At 44.0% G+C, this 20,906-nt stretch overlaps 1 protein-coding gene across 4 annotated transcripts in view; it reads left to right on the top strand.

The window, feature by feature from the left end:
* The window catches only part of ADGB (androglobin), a 633,675-nt gene that overhangs the window by 79,107 nt on the left and 533,662 nt on the right, over positions 1-20,906 (top strand). For 3 of the 4 annotated variants that reach the window (XM_033939743.1, XM_033939744.1, XM_033939742.1), the window contains exons 6-7: positions 9,341-9,480; positions 15,328-15,414. In XM_033939743.1, coding sequence (XP_033795634.1) covers positions 9,341-9,480; positions 15,328-15,414 — 227 coding nt within the window. Of the gene's footprint in view, positions 1-9,340; positions 9,481-15,327; positions 15,415-20,906 lie in introns of those variants that run through there. The other variant, XM_033939745.1, reaches the window with a different exon arrangement.

The raw sequence follows: 20,906 nt of genomic DNA, 5'->3' as shown, positions 1-20,906 counted from the left end.
AGTCAATATTAAGAGACATGCACCTCAGAATAACTTTGTGGGTGATTCTCACAATAGATGCCAGTCTGTTTGGTTGGGGAGACCATTTCAATGCATGCCCAGTCCACGGGCAGTGGTTGACCTCCCAGAGAAAGTGGTCCATCAACAAGAATAGAGCTTCAGGCCATTTGATTGATGTAACAGAAACTGGAGAAGAGTCTGGAAGAACAGTGGTCCAAGTCTTCTCAGACAATGCTACCGTGGGACCGGATGGCATCCATCCGAGGGTCATGAAGGAACTGAATGGGACTATAGCTGAACTGCTTCAACTAATAACCAATCTGTCGATCAAATCAGGAAAGATTATGGAAGACTGGAAGGGGGCGAATGTTACATCGGTCTTCAATAAAGGTTCGAGGGGAGATCCGGTAAACTACAGACTGTTGAGTCTGACCTTGGTACTGGGAAAGATGGTAGAGGCGCTGATAAAGGACCGCATCATTGATCACCTTGACAGACATGGTCTGATGAGGACCAGCCAGCACGGTTTCAGCAAGGGCAGCTCTTGTTTGACGAACTTGCTGCACTTCTTCGAGGGAGTAAACAGGCAGATAGACAGGGGCGACCCGGTCGACATTGTATATCTGGATTTTCAGAAGGTGTTTAACAAGGTTCCACATGAACAACTACTTCAGAAAATTGCAATCCATGGAATCGAGGGTGAAATACTCACATGGATTAAAAACTGGCTGGAGCATAGGAAACAGAGAGTGGGGGTAAATGGACAATACTCGGACTGGAAGAACGTCACGGCAGGGCTTGGTGCTTGAACCCGTGCTCTTCAACATCTTTATAAATGATCTGGACATTGGTACGACGAGTGAGGTGATTAAATTTATGGACGATATGAAGTTACTCAGAGTAGTGAAGACAGGGGGATTGCGAAGATCTACAATGTGACATAATCAAGCTCGAGAAATGGGCATCAACATGGCAAATGAGGTTCAACGTGGATGTGTAAAGTGATGCATGTCGGTAACAAAAATCTCATGCACGAATACAGGATGTCCGGGGCGGTACTTGGAGAGACCTCCCAGGAAAGAAACTTGAGAGTTCTGATTGACAAGTCGATGAAGCCGTTTGCGCAATGCGTGGCGGCAGCGAGAAAGGGAGATCAGAATGCTAGTAATGATAGAGAAGGGGATCATGAACAGATCGGAGAAGGTTATCATGCTGCTGTACTGGGCCATGGTGCGCCCTCACTTGGAGTACTGCGTCCAGCACTGGTCGCCATACATGAAGAAGGACACAGTACTACTCGAAATGGTCCAGAGAATAGCGACTAAAATGGTTAAGGGGCTGGAGGAGTTGCCGTACAGTGAGAGATTGGAGAAACTGGGCCTCTTTTCCCTTGAAAAGCAGAGACTGAGAGGGGAAATGATCAAAATATTCAAGATACTGAAGGAAATAGACTTAGTAGATAAAGACAGATTGTTCACCCTCTCCAAGGTAGGGAGAACGAGAGGGCACTCTAAAGCTGAAAGGGGATAGATTCCGTACAAACGTAAGGTAGAAAAATGGAATGCTCTTCCGGAGTCTATTATAGAGGAAAACACCCTCCAGAGATTCAAGACAAAGGGCTGACCGAAGCCATCCCCCTCCCACAGTATGCTTCGGTCTCTACGCAGACAGAGGAGATGAGACAGGTAGAAGAGGACGAGGACATTATGCAGGAACTGCGGAGCCTCAGGGAGGAGGTGAAACGCCTGAGGTGCATCAGGGAGGATGAGGCCTTCATCGACGTTGCCATCCAGGAACTGTCTCATATCACAGAACGAAGCCTCGACAAGACCATCCTTGGCACTCCCAAACCTACAGCTCTAAATTTAACGATCAGAATACAGGAAATGATTGGAGATGCTGGCCCCTGGCAGCTGGTAACCTCTTCTACTGGCAAGCAAAGAAACCCCCCCCCCCCCCATTCTCACTTTCTTCTTCTTTTTCTCTCAAACAGGGCAGTTCTACACCAACCCCACAACTTTCCCTGAAGAACAGATTTCATGTCCTTCAAGAAGGAACTGTTGAGGATGAAACAGAGGGGGCTCAGGAGGATTCCGAACACAGAACATCGGCTACAGTTCTCGCTGCTCGACCCCCCCCCCTCGGAAGGAGCGTAGAGTGGTGGTCATCGGAGACTCCATGCTAAGAGGCACCGAAGGACCAATTTGCAGACCAGATTTGCAGTCGAGGGAGGTCTGCTGTCTCCCTGGAGCCAGGATCCGGGACATCACCACCAGTATAGACAAACTTCTGAAACCTACTGACCATTTCCCTATGTTTCTCATTCATCTAGGTACCAACGATACTGCCAGAAGCACAACAGACAGCATCCCTGAAGACTTCGAGGCCCTGGGAAGAAAGCTGAAGCAGACAGGAGCACAGGTGGTCTTCTCATCAATTCTCCCGGTAAGAGACAAAGGCAGAGACAGGGAAGAGCGTATCCATCGGACCAACGAGTGGCTTCGCGAATGGTGTTTAGAGATGAACTTTGGATTCCTAGACCACGGAGAGGCGCTACAAGGACTACAGGGACCTGACGGACTACACCTAACAAAGAGAGGCAAGAAAGTTTTTGGACATCGACTAGCACGCCTACTTCGGAAGGCTTTAAACTAGGTAAGTTGGGGGAGGGTTCATACATACATACAAGAGCAGCAAGGATCCACCCTGGGGAAGCAAGTAAAACCCACACTTCTGAGCCTAAGGTAAGTGCCCATAGTATACACAAAAAACAGGAGTCACACTAACGGGGATAGGCATCTCATCACAAATTTGGAGAGCAATGTATGTTAATGCACACAGCTTGGGCAACAAAATCCTGGAACTAGAAACAGAGATAAGGAATGCTGACCTTGACATAGTAGCGATATCCGAGACCTGGTTCACGGACTCGCATGGGTGGGATATGGTTATACCAGGCTACAATCTACTTCGTCGGGACAGAGAGGGCAAATTAGGAGGGGGGATAGCACTATACACTAAGGATAATATCAAAACTACCAGGATCACAGAGGTTAGATAAACAGGGGAATCACTTTGGGTAAACCTGGCCTTTGGGTAAACCTGGAAAAATGCCTTTACCTCGGTGTGGTATACAGGCCTCCGAGACAACAGGAAGACAAAGGCAAGGAATTGATTGAGGACATAGAGAACATCACTTTGCGTAGTGACACAGTACTGTTAGGGGACTTCAACATGCCAGATGCAGACTGGAACACCCTCTCCGCGACTACGAGTGGTAGCAGAAGAATATTAACCTCCATTAAGGGTACACAACTCAAACAAATGGTATTAGAGCCCACCAGGGAAAAGGCAATACTGGACCTGGTACTCACAAATGGAGACAGTGTCTCGGAAGTATCAGTGGGAGACACGCTGGCTTCCAGTGACCACAACATGGTATGGCTCAACCTCAGGAAAGGCTTCTCTAAATCAAACACAGCAACGAGGGTCCTCAACTTTAGGGGCGCAGATTTCGACCACATGAGAGACTTTGTCCATCTGGAGCTGCAAAACCATGCAGAAACTGACAATCCGGAAACTATGTGGTCAAATCTAAAATCCATCCTGAACGAAGCATCTAGCCGCTACATAAATACAGTAAGCAAACGCCGGAGAAACAAAAAACCACAATGGTTCAGCAAGGAAATTTTGGACCTCATTAAAAAGAAAAAAGAAGCATTTATCACCTACAAACATCTTGGGAAAAGGGAGGCAAAAGAAGACTATCTGGCCAGATCTAAGGCTGTCAAAAAGGCAGTCAGGGAAGCCAAACTTCAAACAGAGGAAGATCTAGCACGAAATATTAAAAAAGGGGACAAATCCTTCTTCAGGTACATTAGCGACAGGAAGAGAAACAAAGATGGGATAGTACGCCTTAGGCAATCAGACGGAAACTACGCAGAATCTGATAATACCAAGGCAGAACTGCTAAACGAATACTTCTGCTCAGTATTCACCTGTGAAGCACCGGGAGCTGGTCCACAACTACAGATAAGAGACAGCCAAAATGACCTGTTTCATGATTACGAGTTTACACCCAGTAGCGTCTACCACGAACTTTCAAGACTCAAAGTAGACAAAGCCATGGGACCTGACAATCTACACCCCAAGGTACTCAGAGAGCTGAGTGAAGTTCTGGCTGAACCACTATCCATGCTCTTCAATCTTTCCATGCGCACGGGAAAAGTACCCCTAGACTGGAAAACAGCTAACGTAATTCCACTCCACAAAAAGGGCTGCAGAACAGAGACAGAAAATTACAGACCGGTGAGTCTTACATCCATAGTGTGCAAACTCATGGAAACACTGATCGAACAGAAACTCAACAAAATTCTAGACGAAGAAAATTTACGTGATCCACACCAACACGGATTTAACAGGGGAAGGTCCTGCCAATCTAATCTGATTGACTTCTTTGACTGGGTGACCAGTCATCTGGATGCCGGGGAGTCCCTGGATGTGATATATTTGGAGTTCAGCAAAGCTTTTGATAGCGTCCCACACCGCAGGCTGTTGAACAAACTAAAATCGATGGGATTAGGGGATACATTCACTACATGGGTAAAGGATTGGCTAGATGGTAGGCTTCAAAGGGTGATGGTAAACGGTACCCCCTCCAAAACGTCAGCAGTGACGAGTGGAGTACCTCAGGGCTCCGTCTTAGGGCCGATTCTATTCAATTTATTCATAGGAGATTTGACCCAAGGGCTTAGAGGAAAAGTATCACTGTTTGCCGACGACGCCAATCTATGCAACATAGTAGGCAAAAGCAGTGTTCCTGACTTTATGACGCAGGACCTAAGGCAACTGGAACAGTGGTCATTAACTTGGCAGCTAGGCTTCAATGCTAAAAAATGTAAAGTAATGCACCTAGGCAAAAAAAAATCCACACAGAACTTACTCACTAATGGTGAAACCTTGTCCAGGACCACGGTGGAACGTGATTTAGGAGTGATCATTAGCGATAATATGAAGGCTGCCAATCAGGTGGAGAAAGCTTCGTCCAGGGCAAGACAAATGATGGGCTGCATCCGTAGGGGTTTTGTCAGCAGAAAACCTGAAGTCATAATGCCACTGTACAGATCCATGGTGAGACCTCATCTCGAGTATTGTGTTCAATTCTGGAGACCACACTACCGGAAAGATGTGTTGAGAATTGAGTCAGTTCAGCGAATGGCTACCAGGATGGTCTTGGGGCTCAGGGATCTCAGGTATGAGGAAAGGCTAAAAAAACTGCGGATGTACTCACTGGAGGAGCGAAGAGAGAGGGGGGACATGATTGAGACCTTTAAGTATATCACGGGGCGTATAGAGGTGAAAGATGATATCTTCAGTCTTACAGGGCCCTCGGTAACTAGAGGACACTCGCTGAAAATCAGGGGAGGGAAATTTCAAGGTGATGCTAGGAAGTACTTCTTTACCGAAAGGGTGGTCGATCATTGGAACGAGCTGCCTCAGCAGGTGATTGAGGCCAACAGCGTGTCAGATTTTAAGAGAAAATGGGATATTCATGTGGGATCTGTAGGGGAGTAAAAGTCAGGGAGTGGGTCATTGGTATGGGCTGTGGCCCTTTTCTGCCGTCAATTTCTATGTTTCTATGTTTAAGTTGGACAAGTTCCTGCTAATCTGGAATGTTTGCAGGTGAGGCTGGACTCATTTAGAGCACTGGTCTTTGACCTGGGGGCCGCCGCATGAGCGGACTACTGGGCATGATGGACCACTAGTCTGACCCAGCAGCAATAATTCATATGTTCTTATATCAGTCATCAAGGAGGCACTAAAAGTGCGCAGTTGAATCTGGAAGCCCACTTACTGTTTTGGTGAGTAGAGATACACTTACATGCAATCTCCATGGCACATGTAGTGGGAGTAGACAATGTTCAGGCCAATTACTTCTGCAGACATACCTTAGACCCAGGAGAATGGGCATTATCTGCAGCAGCATTCAAGTCCATCATTCTTCATTGGGGTCAGCCAACTTTCGATCTGATGGCTACGGCTACAGAGACCATTTCTTCAGTCAAAGATCCGAGCCCGGAAGTGAAGGTCTGAGCACCCTAGTCCAGCCATGGGCAAAGAGCAAGCTCTTGTATAAGTTTCCTCCATGTCCCATGATAGTGCAAATACTTCACAGAATAGTAAATCACCTAGGGAGAATAGTCCTCATAGTGCCAGATTGGCCAAGTAGGCTGTGGTATGCAGACCTAGTGTGACTTCAGAGGGGCAAGGGTATCAGACTTCAGGTACAACCCAATCTTCTATCTCAGGGCATAGTGGTCATAGAAGATCCAGATCGATTTGATCTTACGGCATGGTTCTTGAGTGTGAGGCATTAGAGCACAAAGGATACTCAGAGGTAGTCACTGCTACTCTCCTCAAAGCAAAGAAGCTTACAATGATCTTCATTTATGCTAAGACATGAGAGACATTTCAGCACTTGTGCACGAAAGAGAAGGTGAAGCTGTTTATTGCTCCAATCGTGGTGGTGCTAACTTTCCTCTAAGCAGGTCTTGACAAATTCCTCACAGTGGCATCCCTTAGGGTCCAAGTGGCAGGCCTCTTGTGCTTCAGAGCCCATGGATGCAAAGCTCCCCTGACTTCTCATCAAGACATAGTCAGATTACTAAAGGGGGCACCAAGGCTCAGACTACAACCGTTTCCATCGTGGAGCCTTAATGTGGATTTGCAAGGCCTTAGTCAGGCTCCGTATAAGCGTATTCAGGAGGCATCCTTGTTAGATCTTACCATCAAGACTGCTTTCCTTGTGGGCATTACGTCAGCGAGATGAGTCTCGGAGCTGCAGGCCCTGTCATGCAGGGATTCCTTCCTCAGGATCATGGAGGCAGGAGTTTCCTTGCACACTGTCCCATCTTTTTTGTCAAAAGTTATTTCGGCATCTCATGTCAATCAAGTGGTAAGATTACCAGTGCTCCAGGCCACAGAATCAAATAAAAATTTCTGAGAAAGATGGATGTGAGAAGTGTTCTCCTACATTATCTAGAGGCCATCAGTGAGTTCCGATTGTTTGACCATCTATTTGTGCTTACCAGTCAGGCTAGACGTGGTAGACCAGTCTAAGGCTGCCATTTCAAGAAGGATACGGATGGCGATCTCATCAGCATATATTGCCTGTGGCAAGCAATTACTGGTCTCCTTGAAAGCACATTCCACAAGAAGTGTAGCCTCTTCGTGAGAAGAAGCATAATGATTTCACCCAGGGAGATTTGTAGGGCAGTGACCTGGTCCACTCTGCACATGTTTTCCAAGTTCTACATCGTGGATGTAGCAGCATGGGAGGACACCGTCTTTGGTTCCTTAGTGTTATGAGCAGACGCAGAGTTCCTGCCCAAGATTTCTGGGACTGCATTTGTACATCCCTACTGTTCAGAATGATACATCTATTGCCCCAGATAAAGAGATTAGGTTCTTACCTTGCTAACAGATGGAAATCTTAAAATGCCTTATAAAAGGCCAATCTACTAAAAATGTTCAAATGTCAATTCTGGAAAATCAGAATTTGGATTTGCAGTTGGTCCAAATAGCAAGGAGGCATGTTGTGGCTGTGTTTTGGGTGGGACTAGAGGTCCCAAAAATAGAAGGCCCAACAGGGATTTTCTAATGGGAAGAAATGTCCATGTCTAAAAAGAAGGATATTTTTATCTAGACCTGGTTCAATCATATCCAAGTTATAAAACGTAGCCAGTTTATGTTTAGGTTACAAATACAAAAAGATGAATGCTGATATGTTGGGGCATAGCAAATTATTTAAAATGGTTTGGGGCCCGTTGACATCTTTTGTTACTTCAACAAATTTATCTTTGTTTAAATTTTTTTTCTATTTTTATATATATCCAGGATGGGGTATATGGGAGGGAGGGATATCTTTCTGGTTTATTTCTTGATTAAATTGTTGGATTGGAGGGGAGGGATATTTTTCTTCTGCATTGTTATTGATGGAATTTAAGTGCTTACGTTGATTATTAATGTCTGTATAATTATTGGCACTTTGTATTTGTTTTGAAAATTTAATAAAGATTTAAAATTAAAAAAAGTGAAATTGGAAAGGAAAACCAGGCTAAATGTCAGCTGTAGGTATTATAGCTTAGTGGTTAGTGCAATAGACTGTGCACCAAGGGTCCCAGGTTCAAGTCCCAGTTCAGCTGCTTTTTTTTATAATTTTGTCCCTTCCAGAAACAGAAAAATACCTACTATATCTAAATACTACATATGAGACAACTGCAAGCCTGAAGGCTATTGAAGTAATGTACATTCAGGTACAGTAAGTATTTTTCAGGTCTTGGAGAGATCACATTACAAAACAAAGAGTTATAGTAGGGTTTGAACCTGTGTCATCTGGTTTACTATCCACTTCACTAATCACTAGGCTATGCAAAGTTGTCTTTGTGGTCATATTTTTGAAAATGATGTCAGACAGACATTCATGCCCTCGGTTTTTTTGTCATGTAAAAGTTGAATGTTTCACTTTAGCAAATGGCTATTCATTTTGGATATTTTCAGTGTAAAAATGTCTGTCTTATAGTCATAATCAAACAGAACATCTAAATGTTTTTCCTGTTTGATCATGACTGTTAGATGGTTGAGAGGTTTTTTTGGACTTAGATGGTTTGTTTTTTGGTTTTTTTTTTTAAATGCCCATCTGTATCTCATTTGTTTGTAAACTTCCAAAAGAAAGGATAATTATTATCATCTTATAGGAATGTTAATGATTTGTCTATTGATGTTTAGAATTGTACTTCTTCAGAAATTTTTAATTTTAAAGACGTTTACTTGACAAGGTTTCTCCAGACTAATATTTTCTACATATATGTCCCAAAATGTCATAGTTCAATGTACAGAATACTAATAATGCCTTTCTAACGTTGTCACCTTGCAAGCCTGTTTAATGTGTGCATGCTTTTAGCTAATAACATGTTTTCCAGATGTTGTACCGAAAGCCAAATTAGAGCTTTAGTCTAATCATTTGGACTAAGTGGTATGCTAAGTCTTCACAAGTTAATAATATAGGTAAGTGAGAAGAATGGAGTCAGAAATGAAACATGATGGCTACCAAATTAGTAAGAAATTTCACTACCTGTCATGTGAAATATCTTTATTTGGCTTCCAAACTGTAATCTTACTGACTTTCCGTGTTCATTGGGGTCTTTACTAATTTCTATCATGCCACTGCAGGAATACAATATAAGTGCTCTGAGGAGCAGAGATAAATATCCTGCATTGACGCACTATTCCTTTGTCCAACCCTCAGCTTTATTGTTTCTCTCTTCATTTTTCTCCTTAGGGGTGCTGGCGCAAGATTACTGTGGATGATACACTACCATTCAATGAAGACAATTATTTGTTGCTTCCAGCTACATCCTATGAAATGGAACTCTGGCCAATGATACTGAGCAAAGCCCTCATGAAACTGGCAAATGTTGAGTATGTTGAGAGAGAGAGTATTTGAACTAAACTTTACCTCTACAGTATAATTGCATATATCAATTTAATTTTGAACATTTTTCCACCTGCTAGAACTGCAATAATCCTAACTCAAATTTGGTGGGTTTGTATGTAGATCATTAGATATTTTGTGATATACTACATACCTTAGATAGGTCATTATAGATACAGTAGTACAGAAAAGGTATATTGAAATTGGAATTTGGAGACTAGATTGATTATGGGTTTTTAAGATATATTTAATGTATAGAGCTGTATGTGTCTGGTAGCAGTATAGAAATAATAAATAGAGTAGAATACATTTATTTGTGGTGTATTCTATATATGAATGAGAAAATAAAGTACTTTTCTACCTCTAGTCACGAGTTGTATAGAAGGCATCATCTACATTTTTCTCTCTTGGCACAGATTCCTGCATCACAAGGCTTTTCTGTAGCCCCTCATTTTCTCCTTCTCCTTCTACTTGCTTTACCCCTGATTTGTTCATATTCATAGAGAATGACACAGGGACAAATTTGTCCCCATCCTTGAAGGATCTCAGTATCCCCATCCTGTCCCCCTGAGTTCTGTCCCTGTCCATGTCCCATTCCTTCAAGCTCTGTCTTAACCACACAAGCCTCAAACACTTATTCTAGACAAATAACTGTTTAAAGCACTGTAGACTTTTGAGAACACCCTGGGAGGCAAAGCAGTCAGGGTTTTCTTGGACAATGCCACAGCTGTGGCATATATCAACAGGCAGGGAGGCACCAGGAGTGCCCCATTGAGAAAGGAGGCCCAATTGTTTCACTGGGCAGTAGTCCACCTGCAGGCTCTATCAGCAGAACATGTAGTGGGAGTGGACAATGTGCAGGATGACCATCTCAGATGGCAGATCCTGGATCTGGGGGAGTGTTTTTTGTCCCACAAGGCCTTCGACAGCATTGAGTTGCAGGGGGTGTCCGATGTTTGATCTGATAGAGTTGGCAGCCAAAAAAAGTTGGGTCTTCAGCCAAAGATTTAAGTCCAGAAGTGCTGACTTGGATGCCCTAGTACAATCTTGACCAGAGTAAGGACTGTTGTACGTGTTTCCTCCACGACCTGTGATTGGCTGGGTTATTCGCAGAATAGTGACCCACCCGGGGTTGGTAATCTTTGTTGTTCCAGATTGGCCATGTCGGCCATGGTATACGGATCTGGTTCAGCTGCAGAGGGATAAGTGTCTCAAATTGCCACTTCTACTTTTCTCTTGCAGGGTCCAATTGCCCTGGAGGATCTGGAATGCTTTGGGCTTATGGCATGACTCTTGATCATGTGGCCTTGGCATGGAAGGGCTACTCGGAGGTGATAATAGCTACCCTCCTAAGATCTAAGAAACTGGCAGCTATTACAGCCTATACTAAGGCTTGGAAGAAGTGGCAGCACTGATGTGTTAAGCAGAATGTGGAGCCCTTTAATGCTCTAATGTCAGTGGACCTTGCATTCCTTCAGGACAGGCTCAAGAAGGTTCTGGCAGTTGGTTCCTTCAAAGTACAGATTTGCTACCTGTACTTTGAGGGAACCAATTGCCAGGCCCTCTCATGCTTTAGGGCTTGAGTGGAGAAAGTTTTCTTTGGCCTCTCTTCCTGATGCAGACAGATTTTTGAAGGAAGCATTGCGGCTGCATCCTCCTGTGTGATAGCCATTCCCGATGTGGAATATTAACATTGTTTTGCATGCCCTCAATAAGGCCTCGTATGAGTCGTTAAAAGAGGTGTCACTGATTGATCTTACGGTCAAGACAGTTTTCATAATAGCTATTGCCTCAACGAAAAGGGTCTTGGAACTACAGTATCTGTCGTGCAGAATGCCTTTCTGCAGATTTAAGGATACTGGGTATCGTTCTGCACGGTAACTTCCTTTCTACCAAAGATTGCTTCAGCCTTCCATATAAATTAGGAAATCTGGATACCCACTTTCCATACCACAGGTTTGAAGAAAAAGAACAAAGTTCTGGCATTGCTGGATGTTAAGAGAGTTCTCTGTTATCTTGAAGTGGCAAGTGTTTTTTTATTTCTCTAATTATCTCTTGTTCTGACAAATCCTGGCCGCCTGGGGAAGCTGGCTTCTAAGGCTTCCATTTCAAGAAAGATCTGCATGACTATTTCTTCAGCTTATATTGGGTGTGGGAAGCAACCATCGATTTCTTTGAGGGCACACTCTATGAGGAATGTGGCTTCTTCTGGGTGAAGTCCCAGGCAGTTCTGCCTGAGATTTGTAGGACAGCTATGTGGTCCGCCTTCCATAGTTTCACAAAAATTTACATAGGAAGGAGGCACTGAGGACATAGAAAGCATGACAGAATGCTGTCTTTGGGTCCTTAGTGCTAACAGCAGGCTCATCTGTCCCACCCTAGATTCATGGGGCTGCTTTGTACATCCCACTGGTTCAAAACTCATATACCTTTCACACTAGATTAGTTTCTTACCTTGATCTTCTTTCTAGTAGAAAGGCATATTAATCTTGAAGGCTCCTTTCCCACCCCATCAGATTTTAAATGAACCTGCTTGCTGTCTCAGACATATATGTATTCTAGATGCTTCTCTTTCACCTATCATCCAGGTCTGAATAATGATCAGATTATTCTCTATTGCTAAAACACAACTGAGAGATTGTGAGAACTACATAAGTTTTAGTGTCGGTTGCACTCAGGTAGGTGAATAGTTCTGTTCCATCTTATTCTATATTATGTTCTTATTGACATTGGATTCTTTGATTGTATTCATTAAGAGCAGAGAAGATTTGACTTTGTCAGGGAATTCCCCATGCACCTTCTTTTTTATTTCTTCTCTTATAGTGCTGTGGTACAACAGTGCTGAGGAGCAACAGCACAAAAGAAAATCCAACAAAGTCTGCAGTCAATAAAGCAACAAGCAAAAAACAAAACACAAACTGCAGGATATGTACAAGATGAAGGCAAGGTTTATTAAACCAAAGAAATTGCAGTGAATATACAACCTTATTACCAACCTAGGGACCCAACACGGTCCGTGTTTCGGACAACATGCCTTTCTCAGGGGTCCATGGTAAATAAGGATTAGGACAAATTGCAATAAAAATTATCAAACAAATGCCTTCCTGAACCAAAGTCTCAGAATGAAGGTACGTAGCGATTGCGACAAACTGAGGAGCTGCAGCATAGCCCAGAAATACAGCAGGCAGAGCCAAAATAATTTACATGATGCCTTATACACAACTCGTGATTAGAGGTGAATAACCACTGGTTCAGGATTAATATGCCTTTCTTCTAGAAAGAAGATTATCAAGGTAAGAACCTAATCTTCCCTTTTATTGTTGTGAAAAAAAGGAGATGGTATTATTCTGTATTTCAATTTGAGACTCAATCATAGATATCTGCATTTCAGAGCTGCCATAGAGAAGCAATTTTAAAGATTTTTTTCAAGACTGTGGCATCAAATACTGGCACAATCCCCTTCTCTTTCATGTCCTGCCAGTAAAATAACATACTAATTCTGATGACTACAGGGTTGGAGGAGAAGGGCAAAATATCCTCGATCCAGCCCAGCTAGCACATAAATCTTTATCAAAAACTTAAACAAATTTCCAACCTTTGTGTCTATATTTTAAATTCTCTCACCATGAAGCCACCCTCATGGCTCCTTCTCCTCCCACTCTGCTCCTCGCTCAACACCACACATATTTAAAATGGAAAGAACAATAGCAATACAAAGAGGGACATATATCAAATTCATAAAAATATGGGGGCCATTGACATTGACAAAATACTGTAATGAATAAATAATATGATTTTTCTTCTTTTCTTTATTTCAAGATTTTTTTTTATGACACACATAGAGGGGGGGTAAGGAAAATAATTTCTAAATAATATGTTATAAAATATTATACAATATATAATGTATGAATGAAAAGTAATAGAAGGGTGGGGGGAGGGAGAGGGGATAAAATTTATTTAGAACATAATGTATTAGATATAAAAATGTTATTGAATATTCATCAATTGTATTCTAACATGTTGCATACTTTTGGTAAAATTTTAAAATATTATATTAAAGTAATAAAAGGGTGGGGGGAGGGAGAGGGGGAAAATCAAATTTAGATATATAATGTATTAGATATAAAAGTGATAATATATATTTATCAATTGTATTTTAATATTTTGTACACTTTATGTAAGATTTGAAAATAAAAAATAATGGAAAAAAAAAAAATAAAAACACCACACTCTGCTTACTACCTCCCTCCCCCAACCTCCTTAATTCTGCAAGTCTCAGTAATATCTACTCTGGCTTCTGATCCCCACTCTGATACGCACTAGAAACCATCCCCCCCAAAAAAACCCTAGACGAACCAACCTTGCCTCTCTAAAGCCTATTCCCCCTGCCAACCTCCCCAACCTCGCCTCCGACTCCCTTACCCCAGTCCCAACACTTTATTGCAATGTCAGATCCGCATGCAACAAGATCCAAATTTTAAAGGATCTACTCGAGGACTCTGACCCTGGATTCCTATGCATCACGGAATCATGGATCACAAAAGATGACCAATTTACTCAAAACTAACTCTGCTCCCACGGCTACCATGGCCTCTTCTCCCCCAGAACCAACCGTAAAGGAGGTGGCCTGGCATTACTCTACAAATCATTCTTCGATGTCCAGCTCCTCAAAAAAGGCAGCCACACCTCACTAGAATACATGCTAGCCTCTGTCAACGATGAACTCCATCCCTATGCACTGGGTATCCTGCTTCTATACCGCCCACCCACCCCTTAGAACAAATCCTCTGAACTCGTCCTCGAGACTATAACAAATGCCTTCCTCAAATTCCAAAGACTACTAATTATTGGGGACATCAATCTCCACCTAGACGACTGCGGCTGCTGATGCTGCTGGAGCCAGGAGGTTTGTGGTTTTCTCGCGATGGGAGGAAGAGATGGGAGGATCAGTGGGGGTTCGGCTGGGTGGGGGGGGGGCGAGCATGACGCTGCTGCCGGCAAATCCAGCGAGGGTGGGGAGAAATGCGAGGACCCAAATGGCCCTAAAGCACAACACCAGTGTTTTTTTGCATGGCAGGGAGGGATAGGAAGCGATTGCCTATCCCATTGTCCCCGCGCACAGCTTCGGGACGCTGTCCCTGAAAACGGGACTTTTTTTGAAGTCATATACCCTCACATTCTCTTTCTGCTCCTCCCCCTTAGCTCCACTATCTTTATCTATCCCCATTACCCAGCCTCTCTTCCCTTTATAAATATTTCCCAGGATTTCAGAGCAGCATTGTCTCTCTTAATCAGTTACCCCTTTCCAGTCCCTTCATCCCTTCCTTGCTCCCTTTCTCAATATCTCTCTGTCATTTTTAACTTTACTGCTATAGATATTACTTTGGCAGTTTCAGTGTCAGTCTGCTGAATGTGCCTTGCACATTGGCAGCTGCTAGGGTACAGAAACTCCATCCTTCCTTGCAGTCTATTGGACAGACTCATGCCAACAGTCTGAATGGGGAGGTGGGAGCAGTAACTAAGATACAGAAGGACTTCCTTCCTGTGTTTTCTGTATCTCTGAAACATGGAGCTTGCTGTTCCAGATCTTCAGGGAAAAATATTAGGGGTGCTCAGTCACCCACAGAGCTGGCACCTGTGATATATCTGTGACTAGCTTTTGAGAGCTATCTTCTCTTCATCATATGAGACAATAACTCTCAAGAGCTAGTTATATAGTATTACCCACAATTTATTTGTTTATGATCTTTATTCCACATATCCAAGTAAACTAACACAGCAACTGCAATGCTTTGCTCATATTTTAAATATAATTGCTCATTTTTCTATTATAGCACAAATGGATATGAGAGATTGGCACTGGGCGAATTTACAGTTATGCATTCTCTCACTGGATGGTTACCAGAAGTCATTCCTCTCTGGTAAATACACTTATTAATCTAATTGTTTCAATATGTGTATTTCTAATAGTAAAATAAAAGCTAGGAATATAGAAGGCCAAGAAATCAATCAACCACCTCATTACCCTTTGGTCCTCTTTAGATTCTTTTTATGCAAGTTAATTTGAAAATGTTACATAGATAAGCATGCTTCTTTTTACTTTGTCTTTTTTTGCAACCTTTTATTTATTAAAATTTTGATAAAGATTTTAAAAAATATACACAATGTGTATCATTGTAAGGATATGGCCCTGGGTTCAGTACCCTTAAAAAGGTTCAGCAGGAAGCGAGATTAATGACAATGATAGCCAATATTGGTTGCATAAAGAATATATTGTGCAGAAATAAGCTTAATATTACAGAACTGCAATGCTTAGAAGAAAGGTACACCAAATATATGCTTGTTACTAATGTACAGAAAGATATTCTATTATGGAGTTGCTTCTTGTGCTTTTATGAATAAGAGAAAAGATAGGTTTTCCTTTGTGTCTCTTAAAAGATGAGATGTGGAGGTGCTGGTGGGGAAGAGAGGGGACAGACAGAGATAAGCCAGAGTCCACAGAGAAAAAGAGAGGGAAGATTTGTGTGTGGGAACAGAAGATAAAAGGGTATGGAAAAAGCAGGCAAGAGGTTTTATCTGAATGCTGTGAGTGTGCCTGCATGGGTAGAGGTGTATGAGGTGTGAAAAGGCTTGAGAAGAGAAAGAGAAACCAGGGGCAGGTCTGTCCCTCATAGATTTGAGTTTCGGGTAGTTTCCAGTATCTCTCTGTGACAGTGGCTCTTGATTGACCATAGGTAGCTGGGGCTAATCTTTTCCTTAAGCATCAGATCTTAGCATATCTGTTGAAACTGTGGATCCTCCCAGTCTTCTGTCAGGGTTCTTTGTTAATCTTAAATATTGGTTGTTCTAAAGTCTTTCTTGAGACTGAATGACCAGGAGCCCTAAGGGTTATCTGTACTGACATACCCAAGATCAAATCTGTTTAATATAATATCCCTTAGGCCTTTGCTGACATTGGTAGGCCAACAGAAAATGCTGACAGCTAGCAATGTAAGACTGACAACTATGACTCTTCAGTATAGTGCTTACAAGAACTCCTGAACCCAAATAAAAAAACCCTAAACTTCCCTTTTCTCTCCCGCCCAGTGTTCAATAGCAGCCCCAGAACAGGCATGAACTGCAAACTACTCAGGAACACTGCTGAACCCTCCACTCTCTTATTCTATTTACCATAAGAGTCCCATACTTTAGCGAAATTCAGAAGACTGTGCTACCGCAATGCTGTGAGCTTGAACATTCGATATGTACTGTACAGTATAGTCAATTTTTACAAAAACTTAATGAATAATAGGCACCTCCAGCTTCTTCCGATACTAATACCAGATGGCTTGCTGTGGTCACACAATAAACTTTTAAAGCGTAACTGGAAAGCCTTGTGAACCAATATTGAGTAAATCACAAGCTAAGTTCTTATACACTGGTGTTACCAAGATATCCATAAGTAATGCAAAAACAATTTCCCAGTAACTTTGAGCCTTAGGGCATGTCCACCAAATGTGTATGAAAGTCCCTCTTTTGCCATATGAGTGCCAACATTGATCGCTAGCAGTACCATATATATGCTGCAAGTGGACAGGTGTATAATACCAGTGGTACAGCATATTATATCCATTCTCTATCAGTTTACTTGCCACTGAGACATTTAAAAAATTTTTTAAAATTCACTCCCACTCTTTATGCTCAAAGGTACTTCACAGTATCCTTCCCACACAGAGATACAGGCAGCCCCCGAGTTAAGAACGAGTTACGTTTTTAAAGCTGTTCTTAAGTCGGATTTGTATGTACCGTATTTTCGCGGATATAACGCGCGCGTTATACGCGTTTTTACGTACCGCGCATACCCCTCGCGCGTTATATGCGTGAGCGCGGTATACAAAAGTTTTTAAACATAGTTCCCACCCCGCCCGACACCCGATTCACCCCCCCAGCAGGACCGCTCGCACCCCCACCCCGAACGACCGCTCGCACGCGCTCCCACCCGCACCCGCATCCACGATCGGAGCAAGAGGGAGCCCAAGCCCTCTTGCCCGGCCGACTCCCCGACGTCCGATACATCCCCCCCCCCGGCAGGACCACTCGCACCCCCACCCCGAAGGACCGCCGACTTCCCGACAATATCGGGCCAGAAGGGAGCCCAAACCCTCCTGGCCACGGCGACCCCCTAACCCCATCCCGCACTACATTACGGGCAGGAGAGATCCCAGGCCCTCCTGCCCTCGACGCAAACACCCCTCCCCCCAACGACCGCCCCCCCCAAGAACCTCCGACCGCCCCCCCAGCCGACCCGCGACCCCCCTGGCGACCCCCACGACCCCCCACCCCCCTTCCCCGTACCTTTGGTAGTTGGCCGGACAGACGGGAGCCAAACCCGCCTGTCCGGCAGGCAGCCAACGAAGGAATGAGGCCGGATTGGCCCATCCGTCCTAAAGCTCCGCCTACTGGTGGGGCCTAAGGCGCGTGGGCCAATCAGAATAGGCCTTGGAGCCTTAGGTCCCACCTGGGGGCGCGGCCTGAGGCACATGGGCCCAGGGAAGGGGGGTGGGGGAGTTGTGGGGGTCGGCCAGGGGGGTCGCGGGTCGGCTGGGGGGGCGGTCGGAGGTTCTTGGGGGGGCGGTCGTTGGGGGGAGGGGGTTTGCGTCGAGGGCAGGAGGGCCTGGGATCCCTCCTGCCCGTAATGTAGTGCGGGGTGGGGTTAGGGGGGTCGCCGTGGCCAGGAGGGTTTGGGCTCCCTCCTGGCCCGATATTGTTGGGGAGTCGGCGGTCCTTCGGGGTGGGGGTGCGAGTGGTCCTGCTGGGGGGGGGATGTATCGGACGTCGGGGGGGGCATCAGGCTTTCAGGATGGGGACAGACCTTCAAGGGGGGACAGGACTTCAAGGGGGGACAGCGCACGGAAAGTCAGGGCGGGCGAAAGGAGCGTCGGGCATCATGCGCGGTATACCCGTGAGCGCGGTATACAAAAGTTTTTGTACATATCATCGTGATTTCTGCGCGCTATACCCGTGTGCGCGTTTTACACGGGTGCGCGTTATATCCGCGAAAATACGGTAATTCAGAACTTGTAGATTTTCAGATTCTTGCTGCTTACTTCTGCTCTCAGCTGACAAAAAGGCCAACTGTCCCTACTAGTGTTCCCTCTAAGGTACAGTATGCACAACCACACACTGTTCTTAATGTGACCATGCATCATTTCTGAATCTGCTGCAGGAGAAGTGTAGGAGTCTATGCTACTGGAAATATTGCTCAGTGAAATCAAATGAAGCCACAACCACATTCTTAAGTACGAGTTGTACTTAAGTCGAGCGTCTGTAACTCAGGCCTGCCTGTACATTTTATAGGCTTAGTCTTCTGCAACAATAGGGCATGATAAAGTCTAGTGGCTCCCTCCTCTACCACTACTCATGTTCATTGCTTTTTCAATTAAAGTTTCCTCCATCTATAATTCACATCAAGTTTTATACCTAAGGAAATCACTGATTTGTCTACATTTGAAAATTTTTCACTGTTCCATACCATATTCCTCTCCCAATTCCTTAAATTCCACTACCTGACCTTCAATCAGCAACTGGCCTAAGTTGCACAATCCTTTTAATTCCCATAGTTTATATATTGGTTCTAGTGTACCTGGAGCAAACCCCTGAGCATACCTTATTGGACTACTCTGAAAACTATTCTTCCCTTATACCACAGTTCTAAAGTCAGTTTCAAAAAGGGATTAGGTGTGTATTGGATGCCAAGGTCAGAGCTGAAGATCTTCCAAGGAATATCCCACAAAGGAACAGATCCCATGATTTAATCTAATTTAATCTTTTGTCTTGTTGTATCGCATCATTCCTATAAGTTATAGGGCACGATGCGGTTTACAGAACAAAATATACTAGTGTACATTAATATACATAAAAAGTCATAGACTCTTTAATTTAAATTTTTTTAAAAATATAGTCTTTAAATATTTTTGGAAAAATTTGATAAGAACACAATCTTAAGAGAAAAGGTAGATCATTCTAAATGATGAACTACTCTAGTTGCACTCCACTTTTGGTCAAGTTACATTGGCACCTCCACATTAGCTGAGCTGCTTCATACTACAATTGAAAGTTGGGAACATACAAGCCCCCATTTGCTCTAAGTTGGAAAAGTATGCTTCTAAACATAGGAACATAGCAAAATGAAGGCAGATAAAAATAATTTCCGGCGCAAAAAGCACATAAGTCTTGTACCTGTGGATAAGTACATCTTCACCTGTGAGGGATGCAGAAGGTATCATCTTACATTTTCAATTCCACCTCCCTGCATCACTTGAAATTACCATCTCTCTCCTCAGTTTTTTTTCCTTCTGCAAGGGAGGAGTAGGTGTCTTTTCCATCTGCTCTACTTAATATTTATTATTTTCGGGTATTATTTGCCTTTTCGAGGCTTTGGGTGCTCTAGAGCTCCTCAAAAGTCCTGGGAGAGGTCTGCCTAGGAGCAGCTACAGATTCAGGGTTCTGAGGTCTCTGCTGGGCAGGCAACCCTTGCTGCAGGGTATCTGTTGGCCAACCTGCCCTAACACGTGGATTGGCTTGGGATTTGTCCCCTGGGAGTCTGCTCACCTGGTTTCATTTGAAGCTTATGAGCGCAGGCTGTTTTTGGGCTCTGTGCTGGTCAGAAGATCTTGCAGGTGCTGTCTGTGTTCCCCCTGAAGAATCATGTGCAGACTGGTGGGATAGGAGATTTCAGGCTGGTTCAGCCTGTGCAAAAGGCAGCTCGACAAGACAAGCCCCTTGAAAAACTTTTCCTCTATCCAGTTACTGCAGAGGTGTCAAACTCAGGCCCGCGAGGGAATGTGCTGCAGAGGCTGACAGCAGCCTGCTAGGTTCACTATAGCCGACCGGCAATCCTCTTGCAGGCTGCTTTGAAGGTGAGACTGGGAAGCCAGAGGATGCTAAAAAGAAGGAGGAAAACATGCAGACCTTCGGGGTGGGGGGGAGGAGCGGGGACAGGCCCTGGTGTAGAAGAACACGGAGGGAGGGAAGGAAGGTTCAAAGAGTCATGCATATGCTGGACTGAAGGTGGGGGATCGGGGAAGAAATAATGGGAGGAGAGGGAGAGAGATGGTGGACAATGGGCTGGAGGGAGGGAAGGAACAGAAAGGGAGAGAAGTTGGAGACGAGAGATGGTGTGGAGGGGGGATAGAGATACTGGATAGGAAGGTAGTTATGAACAGTTATATTTGTTTCTTTTTGTTTTGATGTGAGTGATTTGATGATGGCATATAGCATGGCAGTGTTTTTCACCTTTTTAATTTGTTTGGAATAGTGATCCTTTTTTGCTGTTAATTTTTGATTTATAGTATTTGGCGTGTTCCTTGTATTTGTTGAAATTTATTGTGCCGCCATTTTCTCTCAAGGGAGTTCAATTGTTTTTTAATCAAGG

Source organism: Geotrypetes seraphini, chromosome 3 (genome assembly GCF_902459505.1).
Source record: "Geotrypetes seraphini chromosome 3, aGeoSer1.1, whole genome shotgun sequence".
NCBI classification, from domain to species: Eukaryota; Metazoa; Chordata; class Amphibia; order Gymnophiona; family Dermophiidae; genus Geotrypetes; species Geotrypetes seraphini.
This window is presented reverse-complemented; position numbering and strand designations above follow the sequence as displayed.